The sequence below is a fragment of the Alligator sinensis genome, unplaced genomic scaffold (genome assembly GCF_000455745.1).
Source record: "Alligator sinensis unplaced genomic scaffold, ASM45574v1 scaffold335_1, whole genome shotgun sequence".
NCBI lineage: Eukaryota > Metazoa > Chordata > Crocodylia > Alligatoridae > Alligator > Alligator sinensis.
The window spans coordinates 942103-954944 of record NW_005842354.1 but is presented as its reverse complement, the minus strand read 5'-3'; the positions used below and the strand labels follow the sequence as shown (position 1 = coordinate 954944).

At 42.0% G+C, this 12842-nt stretch overlaps 1 protein-coding gene across 4 annotated transcripts in view; it reads left to right on the top strand.

Annotated features, from left to right (window-relative positions):
* Positions 1-12842, top strand: part of UXS1 (UDP-glucuronate decarboxylase 1) — a 103670-nt gene that overhangs the window by 86059 nt on the left and 4769 nt on the right. For all 4 annotated transcript variants that reach the window (XM_006029068.1, XM_006029067.1, XM_014522452.2 and 1 more), the window contains 4 exons: positions 5203-5246; positions 8199-8259; positions 10151-10208; positions 11974-12077. In XM_006029068.1, coding sequence (XP_006029130.1) covers positions 5203-5246; positions 8199-8259; positions 10151-10208; positions 11974-12077 — 267 coding nt within the window. The remainder of the gene's footprint in view (positions 1-5202; positions 5247-8198; positions 8260-10150; positions 10209-11973; positions 12078-12842) is intronic.

Below are 12842 nucleotides of genomic sequence, written 5' to 3'. Positions count from 1 at the left end.
CCGCGCTTGCTCCCCCCCCCCCCCCCCCCCAGCAGATGTCAGGGTGACTGAAGTCCCCCATGAGAACCAGGTCCTGTGATTTTGAAGAAAGCCTCATCCACCACTTCCTGCTCGCCTTGTGGTCTATAGTAGACCCCCCACCACAACATCACCCTTGTTGCACTCAACAGGCCTATCTCCAGTTTCATACTGGAGCTCTGAGCAATCATATGGCTCTTTTACCTACAGTGCAGCTCCTTCTCCTCTTCTCCCCTGCCTGTCCTTCTTGAACAGTTTGTACCCATCCATGACAGTGCTCCAGTCATGCGAGTTATCCCATCAAGTCTGTTATTCCAATTATGTCAGAGTTCTGAGACTGTGTGAGGACTTCCAGTCCTTCCAGCTTGTTTCCCAGGCTCTGTGCTTTCATGTATAGACACCTTAGTTAACTAGTCAATTGCCCCGATTTCTCAGGAAGAATGAGAACACCTCCCCTGCTGCCCCCTCCTGCTTACTGTTTCTCCAGGTCACCCACTTCCCTACTTACCTCAGGGCTTTGGTCTCCATCCCCTGGTGAACTAGTTTAAATCCCACCTCATTAGGTTAGTGAGTGTATCTGCAAAGATGCTTTTCTGTCTCCTCATCAGGTGGATCCCATCTCTTCCCAGCAATCTTTCTTGGAACATCATCCCATGGTCAAAGAAGCCAAAGCCCTGCTGGCAGCACCACCTGCGCAGCCAGGCATTGTTCTGCAGGATGCACCCTTTCCTTTCACTGGAAGGATCAAAGAGATCCTGCCCATCCCTTTCACCCTTGTACCCAGAGCCCTGTAGTCACTTCTGATCTGCTCAGGGTCTTCCATGGTAGTACTATTGGTGCCCACATGGGGTAGTAGTCAGAGGGCCAGATGGAGCAGCATGGGGGCCAGATGAGTCTCGGTAATCCTTCTGTGACATCTTGGATCTGGGCTTCGGGCAAGCACTGGACTTCCCAAGACAACAGGCCAGGTCAGCAGGTGGATCCCTCTGTCCCCCCATAGAAGGGAGTCTCCAATTACCACCACCCAATGCTTCTTCTTGGTGTTAGTCATCTCGATCCTTCCCACCTTGGGGAGGCCTGGCCTGTCGTCCTTCCTCAATGGAACATGCTCCTTGCCTTCTGCTGCTAGGGCATGTACAAATTTAAAGCTTGATAGCAACCAGCTGTAAAGTTAGTACACATCTTTTAGGTCTAACTTTATAGCTGGTTGGAGGTTTTATTGTCCTGTGATAGCTACTTTGCACTTGTAGCCAGTCTCTAGGTAATTGTGCAATTAACCAATTAATACATGTAAAGTGCAGAGGGGGCCTTAATTTTTTATTCTTTGCTCTCATGCTTTTTCTTCCAGGTAGGTATTATATATACCTCTAATTTAGCCAAGACACGACATAGTGACTTTGTGTATTACTGTAGCATTATTAAACGTGCCACAGTGAATACAGATAATACCAGTGTTTACAAAATGTGTTCCATTAAGGATTTTAGTAGCTAGACAAATCTACCCGCAGCTTTGAAACACTACAGACTCAATGCGTAAGTGGAGCTATCAAATACATCTTGTATGAAAAGTTATTGCTAGATGGAAGACAGAACTATGAGAGAGTGTATTTCCATATGGTGTTAAATGAATCATTTAGATAAAGACTTAAATATTTTTCTTATCTGTTTCCACTTAGTGCACTTCTTTTCCGAAGTAAAGGGGGTCTGTCTTGTTCTCTAAATCATCATCATCAGCTATCCCTCAAAACAAGGATGATGTCTACCAAGGCAGGGGATTACCAACGAGTTTTAAGGTGGTTTAGGAGTCCAATCCATGCTCTGCAATTTTTTTTTTCCACAGATAAGACAAGGGATGCCTTGGGTGGATCACAACCCTTGGCCGGGATGTTATGCGCTTTCCTTCCTCCTCTGCCATTTCTTGGCTTCCTGAGCAAAACAGTTCACTTTGAAATGGGTTGTAGCTTGATGTATGGTGCAGCGCCATTGAGACCTGTTACCAGCCAGTACTTCCCAATTTGTAGGGTTGATGCCACCTTTCTTAAGATGTGCTTTCAGGGTGTCTTTGTAATGCTTCCTCTGTCCTCCACGGGTCCTCTTACCGTGACTAAGTTGAGAGAAGAGGACTTGCTTTGGGAGATTAATCCTATGTTTGATTTCTACATCAAGACTGACTGGGAGAGGTGACTGCCAAGGTATGGGACATGCTTGATGTTTTTCAGGGATTCTCCACCAATAGTAATTTGTGGAGGGAGGGGGCAACTTGTGCTGGGGCAGGCTGATGGAGCACCTTGGTCTTCCCAATGCTAAGGAAGAGTCTCAGGGTATGATGGGCACCTGAGAATAGATCAAGGGTGGACTGCAAATCAGTCTGTGTGTGTGAGGATTACACAGTTGTCAGTGTACTGAAGGTCAGTGATTCCAGTCTTAGTAGCTTTTGTTTTGCTGTGAAGTCACCGCAGATTGAAAAGCTGACCATCCATTCGATACTCGACCCCAGTTCTGGGAGCAAAGCTGTCACAGATGAGAATCAAAATTACCACAAGATAGATGGAAAAAAGGGTTGGGGCAATGGCACATGGCACTAGTATGGATGGTAAATGAGTCTGTCTCTGATCCATTTCAAAGGACTGTAGCAGTCATCCCATCATGGAGTAGCCTGAGGACACTGATGAACTTCAGTCAACAACTAAACCTAGCCAGCACCTTCCATAAGGCTTCACTATTGATGGAGTCAAAGGCCTTGGTTAGGTCAATAAATGCCATAAACAGCTCCTGGTGTTGCTCTCTACATTTCTGGATCTGTCATGTAACAAAAGTCATGTTGGTGGTACCCCGAGATGGTCTAAAGCCACACTGAGATTCTTAAAGGACATCTTCGGCAAAAGGGAGGAGGTGATTTGGAAGGACGCAAGTAAGAATCTTTCCAGCAATGGAGAAGAGGGACAATACCTCAATAGTTCCCACACACTGACTTGTCCCCTTCCTTGAATATAGCCACAATGTTGTAATTTTGTAAGTCAGGTGGAGCTTCCTTGTTAACCCATATTTTGATGAGAAGGTGGTGAAGTTTTTGTGCTAGTGCTGTGCTTTGAAGACCTCTGCAGAGATGCCATCTGTGCCTGGCACCTTATTGTTTTTGGTCTGAATTATGGCACACCAGACTTGTTTGAAGGATGGGGGATCAGCAAGAGGTTCTATTACTGGGTGTTGATGAATGGATTCAATGGTGGCAGCTAAGACCTCAAATTCATGGTTGAGTAAATCATATGTAACAATGTTTCACAGACCTGACACTGCTCATGCTTTTAACTACATGCATTTATCATTATTCTTTGACTGCGTCACCTGTTCTCTAGCAATATCTCTTCCAAGAGCTCTTGACCCACCAACATACTAATGGCTGTAAAGCAGCTAACGTTTTAAAAGGCAAGTTGCTATAGTATTGTTTTATGTGATTAAGACCTTTCTTATGTGTGGGAAGTAACTAGTTTAAAAAGAAAGCCCAGGGGTCAGGAAGGCTATCTATGTGCATTGGAGCGCTGTGGAAAATGAGTACAGGGGAGCAAGGCACTGGATCTCTGACATCATTGCTGGTTGGGAACAGGACCATATAGTGTAGCTGTGTAGGTGGGCAGCTCTGTTCCTGGCGCATGGCTAGCAGACAGGTGCAAAAGTGGTTATTCCCACCCCCTCTCCTCCCACTCTCCTAGTGCCTTAGGCTGCTGCCCTGGCCACCCACCCTCACTTACATAACTGGTGCAGTGAGACATGGGTGTGTAAGCAGGAGGACGCAGAACTCTAGGGTTTAGAAGCTTCTTCACAAGAATCTTAAGCTTGATGTGGTGATGGACTGGGGAGTGCAGTAAGTGTATGGACTTGGACAGTTAAGTGATGTGATCAGGCAGAGAAGATGACTTAAACAGCTGCAACATGTATGAAGTGAAGAGGCTCTACAGTGGCGGGTGATTGAAGGTCCTGACAGGACGAAGGGTGGTAGTCAAGACAAGTGAAAAATATCTGGATGAGTTTACTTTGTAGATTGCAAGAAAGGGTTTGGTCTCAGAAATATAGAAGACTTGGCAAGGTTTGCATTTTTCCCTGGAGCTAATTACTAGCAACATTTGGCAGCTTTACTCTACTTTTTTATAGGTCTTATATACACCAGAATTTTGCCAGCATAGTTATGTCAAGTGTGAGGTGATCCTTTCACATGTTCTAGCTTACTGACATGGCCATGTAGAATAATCAAAGTAGATTATGTCATGAAAGCTTCTACTATATATGTATTGTATAAAATACATATATATGTATTCTATACAAACACATGCGTATAATATCTAATATAATAAAAACCTTTGTCTGTCTGTCCATAACGCTTTATTTGCACTCTGGCTGGTTGTCTTGGCAACTAATCAGAGTGCTCTGCACAGATGGCTACACACAGCAGAGCACCGCCATGACAGCAGGGACTGAGGGGCTGGAGTAAGGGGAGCGAGGCCAGCAGCACTGGCCTTGCCTCCCCCCTCCCCCCCCCACCTGCCCTGCTCCTTGGAGGCAGGGGGGTGAGGCCAGCGGTGCTGGCTTTGCCCCATTTCACTCAGCAGACAGGAGTGGGGCCAGCTGATTTGAAAAGGGAGCACCGCCATGACAGTGGGGACTGAGGGCTGGAGTGCGGGGGCAAGGCCGGCCGCACGGGCCCCCCTCCTGGCCCTACTCCTTGGAGGTGGCAACGGCAGCGCAATGTGGAACAGCCGGGGTGGGGATGCGCACGGGGCCAGATTGGGGTGGGGGGAGACACAGGTTTTGGGGGTGGTGCACAGAGGCGGAATGGCGGCACTGTGGGGCAGTGGGTGGCAGCTACGGGCAATTTCATTTTGTGTGTGTGTGTGTAAAACCAAAGTAGGTATTTTGATTATTTTTATATAAAAATATCTACTTTGGTTAATCTGAAAGGTACAGATTTACCATCTACCACCTTCTAAGGCTGGCTTCTATGACTTAGTGTCATTGCTGGGGGAAGGACAGGGGAGAGGAAGAGGAGGAGATGAGCCTTCTGCAAGATGAGCTGCCACTAGGCAACGCTAGTCTTGGTCCTGTGTCCCGTATTTGGGCCTCCAGTGGGCATGGCTGTCTGCTGAAGATGCACCCTCTTTTTTCATTGTCCTATAACTTCTGTTTTTTTAGGTCTATGGCCCCGGAACTCAAACTAGAGCATTTCAGTATGTCAGGTAAGGTTTATTTCCACTATTTAACATTTACTTGCATAGCCCAACATCCTTAAGGCTAGATCTGCTCTATGTAACATGAAGCAAAATGGGAAAGGTGTGCCTGGTTAACTTATTTTTTTTATGTTGAAAATAAAGCATTCCAAAATGTAAACCATACTTTTTAAAAGGAGGAGGGTTGTATCACATAAATAGTCTGTAGTTATTTGAGTTCCTCCTCACTGGAAAAAGGCATGTTCTGTTTCATTTCTCAGGATTGTTGCAGCTTTAGTGGCTTGACTTGTTCTTGTATCCTAATGCACTGCTGCCACCTGGTGTCCATTGGTAGCATGTTATCCACTACTGTCAGATCTAGGTTGAGGCTTTGTGTGCATTTAGTTTTTTGCCACAGATGTTCTTACCCCAGTGGAGCAAGCCCCTAGTTCAGATGCAGTGTTCCTAGTTCAAGGGAAACAGCACCTTGCAATTTTGTGAATATGTATACCCTGGGGAATGATGGTTTGCATTGACTAAAAATCCCTAGTATATGCAAGATCAGAGTATGTTAGTTATCAGACTTCTTTCTTGGGAGAGAGATTAGAGCAATGACCTTCTGAAGTTTTTATTCCCAATTTCCATGTTAAGTGCAACTAGAACAAGTACAGCTTCAATTCACACGCAGTTCTATTTTAAACCTTGCTTCAGACCTCTGTTCTAAGAACTCAGGAGTTCTTAATTGCATGACACAGTGAATAGATGTTCCAATGGTTTGTTTTTAATTTAAAAAATGCTGATTCTTTTATTATTTGTTTGCATAACATGGTAGCATTTTTCACATTTGTTGACACAACTCTGTGGTAGCAATAACACATAGTAGAATTCCCTTGGGGGTTTGGGGTTCCTTCTATCATACTTTGGATTATTTAGTGACTCAGGCATCAGGACTGCACAGATTTATGCATGTAAAAACACATACATAACTATATACACGTACATTATTTTCAGTACTGATAGCTGTCCCATTTTTTTTTTTCAATGAGGACTTCAAGGTAAGTATGTGTAGAAGACTTTCAAGGACTGAAGAAATTTCTAATAACATTCTGAATATGGAACACTGAGTCCCTTTTCCACCTAATATCACTCTACATGTTTTCAAATTCTGCCAGTTGTCTGGAATGGTTTAAACAGGGGCGTTCCTGCCCTGAGAAGGGATTTTGACTAGATGATCTCTTGAATAGGGTCCTGGACAGTGAAGCCTTGTGCCGTGACTGTGCAGAAGGGAGATGAGCATTTGTGTGGCACAGAATTGTTGTTTCTCATAAGAGCATAAGCAGTGTCATACTTTGTCAGACCAGTGGTCCACCCAGGCCACTATCTTGTGTCTGCAGTAGTAGATGCTTTAGTGGGAGAATATATGAACAGGGTATATTTAAACTAATCCATCTCTTGTCATCCCTAAACCAATGATGCTGGATGTCAGGGAAGGTATGTCAGAATTAATCCCCGACTCTTCTGTTTGAATAGCTATTAATGGACCTGTCCTCCATGGATTTGTCTTGCTTTAAGAAACCATTCTGGTAGAAATGTGCCTACTGCTCCATGGAGCAGTATATTGCAGTGCATCTGACATAATGGCTCCTAAATGAGTATGAAGCTTGGATGTCAAGGAAAATAATAAAATACTAATTGTTTTTCAGTACTTCAGAATCCCTTGGGGGGGGTTGTCCCCCTCCACATGTCTGTAGAGGAACATGCTGTCTGTATCTCCCTGAAATAAATGCTTTTGATGCAGCTATTTATCCTTTTAAAACTAACATTCAGCTCAGTAAATGTCAAGTACCAGGGTACTTGCTAAATGTAGAACTAGCCAGCCATTGAGTTCCTAGTTGATATGTAGTGTGGACTTCCAACTGTAATACATATAGCAGGTAAACCTCTTGGGCCCCAGGAGCCCCTTAGGGTCACTGATGTCTGTTTATCCAAAGAGTTCTAGAAATGTACTCCAGTTGTTCACACTTCACAGCCAGAGACCACTTCATGAAAACAAAACCTAAAGCACTCTACATCAGTAATGTTCAACCTTTTGGCCCTGCAGGCCAGATAAATAGTGTGGGTAGGGCCAGGTCACAGGCTAAATTGGATCCTGTGCCCCTGGATTAGACTCGCATACTCAGATCTGGATCATGCTCCCTCTATCTGACCTGGTGTGCTGGCATTGAGGCCTCAGGACCCTTGGCCACCTCCACCCAGTCCTGCATGTGAAGATCAGGCCCTCAGGAACCCATACTGCCCCTGCTCAGCACCCCCCCTCCCCCCCATACAGGGATTAGGGCCCCAGACCCCATGCCTGGCCCCCTATGCAGAGATTGGAGCCCTAGGTTTTGTGCTATCTCTACCTGGCCCTGCATGCTGCGATCAGGGCCCTGTGCTACCTTTGCCAGGCTCTGTGCACTAGGATCAGGGCAGCAGGGTGCCATACTGCTTCCACACAGCCCTGCATGCAGGGATCAGGCTCTAGGGCCCTGCCACCTCTGACCAGCCTCACTTGTGAGGATTGGGCTCTCAGGCTCATGCTATTTCCATTGGACCTTGCATGCCAGGATGAGGCTCTGGGGCCCTGCACCTCCCTGTGTGCCAGGTGGCTGTAGCTCTGTACGCTACCATGGGGAGCCCCATGGGCCAGATGACAAGGCACCGGGTCAAGACCTGGCCCATGGGCTAGGGGTTGAGCACCCTTACTCTATAGCATGCCACAAATTAAAAGGAAGGCAGACGGACATCACCAGTGTCTTTCCCACTGCAATGTCAGAGAACTAATTTGATTAACATGCTCTATATTGATTTCTTCATTTGTTGTCTAACTGAGCTGTTTCAGTGAGGTTGTGAAGGGGCTGTGTATCTCTTTTTGGAATAAAACTTGTCTCTGTTCCTAGAGAAATGGATATGTATTCAATCTGTTCTTTCCTTTTTTTGCAGTGATCTTGTGAATGGGTTGGTGGCCTTAATGAATAGCAATGTCAGCAGTCCTGTCAACTTGGTGAGTATACAGTTCTGTCATTCCACATTTATTCTGCAATAGTCTACCTTTCTTCCTTTTTCTTCCTTGTCATCAAAGTTGTTTTTTACAAGAATTAAATGTAATAAGAGTACTTTGTCATGCACAAACAGTAGATTCAGCTTTACAAATAAGAGATTTTGCAAGGTATTCTTCAGGCCCTTGTATCCCAGATCTTAACACTGACTTGAATGATAGAATCTTGCCATATATTTTGAATTTCAAAGTATTTTACTTTTTGTTCAATAGACTAACTATTAGAAGAGGAAGGCAGAGTAAATAGAATACTGAAATGCTCTAGTTTCAATGCATAGAAAATGCTTCTCATTGGCTTTGGTCTGAGGGGGTTGGGATTGTGTAGAAGTCTTGTACTGTTTTTGTAAAACAGTATTAGACTTTTATACTGTTGCATAAAAACAAGCTTGCTGTGTCCCATTTGTTTGTACCCACTTGCTTGGAAAGTAAAAGTAGGAGGAGGACCTTTAAAACCTTTCATTTTTCTTGTGGGCCCACTATCACCAGTTAGTTATTCAGCACTGCAAGACATTTGTTTGCTAGTCTCATGTTTGCAAATTATTTTAAATATGTTTCTCAACCACTCTGCAAGTTTTGTCTCGATCTGTTGTGTTAAATCTGTACCTCAATAAATGTACAACCTGGGGTTGATATACAAGACCTGGAGAGGTGAGAAGTTTTAGAGTTATGAAGAGCTGGTGCCTTTGAACCCTCTTTGAAAGAAAGCAGGAGGGGAAAACAAGCTTCTGTTGATGTGCTGATAGTGGGAATTAATAGATATTTGGAAGATGATGAGATTTGTTATAGACAGTGGGATATGAAATGGGTATATGCAAAAATAAAGCATTTATTGCTGTTGCACACTGAGTGCTTTGGCTTGGGGGCAGGATTGGAGGAGTTAAAGTTAAAATGTTGGGTTCCAGATGCTGAGTATAATTTAGAAACAGTCTTAATATATTTTTAGCCCCGATTTTCAGCAAACCCTCAGGTTGCTGAACGTTGAAATCAGGTGTCTTAAGGACATAAAGTACATACTTAAGTGCTTTGCTGAAGTCCATTGCCTTGATCTTGCACTGAGCTACATGGAGGCTGATTAATTAACTGATTGATTAACTAGTTTTTTTATTTTCCCATTCCAATGGACTGCATCCTTGATTTCATTGAAGCATTATGTATAGGGGCCTGCTTGTGCATGTCTCTTGCAAGATCAACACCTTTTGATTATTTAATATATAGTTGTTAACTTGGTACAACTGTCATCTGCGGACCAATAATATAAAAAAAGTAAAGAAAAAACAAAGTATTTCACCTGTTTTGAGTAAGTAGATGTTTTGGTTTGGTTTCTGCCTATAGTTTGTACACTAAACTTCCCCATTCAGCAAGATGTTGTATTTTTCAGACTATTGTTCCTCTTGACTATTAGGAGCCAGGGTTAAGCTAATGAATGTTTTTTTTTAAATCCCATCCTAGATGATCATTTTTTGTTTGTTTATAAATATGCTGCATACTTGTATTCGGTTTAAAAAGATCTGGAGAATCAGATAATTATACAATTGTATTCATAAATTGTGAATGCAAATGGTGTGTAGGGTAAGGTTTTTTTTTGTTTTTTTTTGTTTTTGTTTTTTTTTGTTTTGTTTTTTTTTTTTGTTTTTTTTATTATTATTATTATTATTATCAGACAGTTTTGGTGGTGGTAAGTGGCTATTTCAAAATGGAATTGAGATGTAGTGTCCTTTCATTTAGGTCTTTTATTTACTTGGTTATAATCCTGTTAGCTTTGTTTGGTCTGTCACAAATGAGCATTTTAAGATGCTTTTTAATTACTCCTTTAACCATTATCCTGTTATATTCCTAGGGGAACCCAGAAGAACACACTATCCTAGAATTTGCGCAGTTAATTAAAAAACTTGTTGGTGAGTATGATAAGTGATTCTTGAGTGAAGGTCACAGACTTCTTATCAGTTGATAATTACTTGATTAGAGTATGTGTAATAAGGCTAATTGAATTCATTTCTTTGGATTTCTTAACAGCAGTTTTATCAAGGGCATGCAGTTGTCTATGTTTGCTGTAATTAAATATTAGTCAGGTAAAGGATTTTGAATTTGGTTCAGGTTTCAATTATACTTCACTCAGTATTTCCTTTACTGAATGAATAACTTATTTTTTTATGTGGCAGTGTATCACATTCTAGTAATCTGCGTATACAAGCTGATGGATGCAAATGAAGAGTCTGTTCTGTTTTTCCTTGCTGTATCCTATATTTAGTTCAAGGGAGAAGAGGCTGGGTACTTTTCTTTGGTAGTGCACCCCCCCCCCTTCCAAAAATGCCCCCCATTCTCTGTATGGCTGGTAAAGGTTATATAGATACTAGAAAGGCAACACCTAAAGAGGGAATTACCAGCTAGTCCTGTATACTGTAATCTATTTGGTCAGACCCCCAGCCCAGGTAAACTGTGTTTTACTGTACATGAGACTTATCTTTTAAGAAAGAGAAAGTGTAAGATGATTACAGGCCGCAGGAAGGATACATATTATGACTTGTGGTTTAAATTCAGTGTAGGAACCATGCACAAACTTCCTGCCACATAAATGCATTTATTCAGAAAAGTTTACAGGAAAAAGAATGTAGGTCAGTAAAGTACATTATCAGGTGAAATGCTTCTTGGGTTTTTAGCTATGGTCCTTCCTGGCATTTTTCTCCGTGTACATTTTTCCCACCAGTCTCAAAGGCCTCATCTTGTAGCGGTCTTTTTTTTTCTCCTTTCATTTCTCCAACCTACCCATTGAGGGCTTGATGCAATTCACTCCAAAGCCAGTCCTGACTGACTTGGTCAGAGAGGATGCTGGAGAACATATGGCAAGCTGTGCCTCTGTTTCCTATTTCTGCTGTTGAATGGGATGTTTTTACAGACTCTTATCAAAGCCTATGAGATTTGGAGAAGAAAGGACTTGACCTAAGTCTTGAATGTGGTTTCCTCGTGACAAAAAAAAATACAATGTCACTAAGCTAAATAAACTATATGGTATCTTCCTCAGTTTTCAAACCCTTGGTTATCTAAATAGAAGCATTGTTTTATTAACTTGAAGATGTTGGAATTGTGTAATAAGCATCTCTTTTAAAGCTTTCTACTCTTAAGTTTGATATAGTAACTTTTAACTGTTGGTACTATGTAACCATTTTAAGTTTTATTCTATTTAATATCTGTACTATTCAACTTGGTATGGTCTAACATTATGCTTCCTGTGTAAGCATGAATATTTTCACACACAATGCCACAGTTTCACTTATTGGATCAATTTAAATGATCTGAATGGTTTTTTGGTAGGTGCTTTCCAAAGGAGTTTGGATAACCAAGGATATACTGTATCTCCATTTGCCAGGATTCGCTGCTTACTAACAGACGGATCTGTTTTAATCTGGCCATAATTTTTAAGTGTTTCATACCCAAATATACTCCCTTATACCTTAATATAGCGTGGGATGTTATGGACTTGCCTAAAGCATATAGTCATTTAGAAGATCTCAGTCATAATTGTTTACTCCTCACATAAAAGCAAGGCTTGAGGCACTTGGGGAAAAACTGGGAATAACCTGGATAGGCTTTAGAGGGACCTCTTCACAACTGGAAAATGTATCAGCTGAATCTATGGTAAACACTCAGGATTTTATTTGACAGGCAGTGGAAGTGAAATCCAGTTTCTCTCAGAAGCACAAGATGACCCTCAAAAAAGAAAGCCGGACATCAGGAAAGCCAAATTATTACTTGGCTGGGAACCTGTGGTATGTAAATCGGATCTACTATGGCATTATATATAAAAATATGGAAAATGTTTTTTATGGTGGTTGTCTGTTTTTATAAAAGTAGATGTCCTGGAGTTGTTACATTTATTTTAAGGAAAAGCATTCCATGTGCAAGCATCATAAGGTATTATGTCTGCTATTGAAAGCCTTACTTTTTTCGGAAGTACTGGGTAACATTTATGGTCTGTGATATGCAGAAGTTGAAAATAGATTATCGCTATGCTTCTATCACAATTGTACCGTCCTGCCTTAAAATCTCCACATTCAGGAAATAAATGAAAGGTATTTAAGTAGCAGCAACAACAACAACCACCACCCTTCATATGATTAATAAGAGCTATTGGCAAGGGGATAGTCCAGCATAAGCCTGTCAGTTCCTACAAAATATGAGGTATGTCATACATATGTCTGATGAATTTATTCATGTAGTCGTCCTCCCTATTCAGTGTGGCAGTCCAATTTTGAAAAAAAATTTTGCTTTTTATGTGGATTTTTTTTAATGCAAACTAAAATGGAATGTCTTCATATTCAGATGTTTGAGATCATTTTAAAGTTGGTTGCAACATCTTTTGAATCAATGAGCTTAGTTAAGTCAATTGTGAGGGGTAACAGAAAATACTAATAAAAACCTAATAGTTGGATAAATGTGTAGTGGACTTCTAGGGCATATTCAAATGAGCACGGTTGTGCAGTATGTGATGCTGCAAACACATTTGCAGTGCCACTTACTGCACAGTCTGGTGT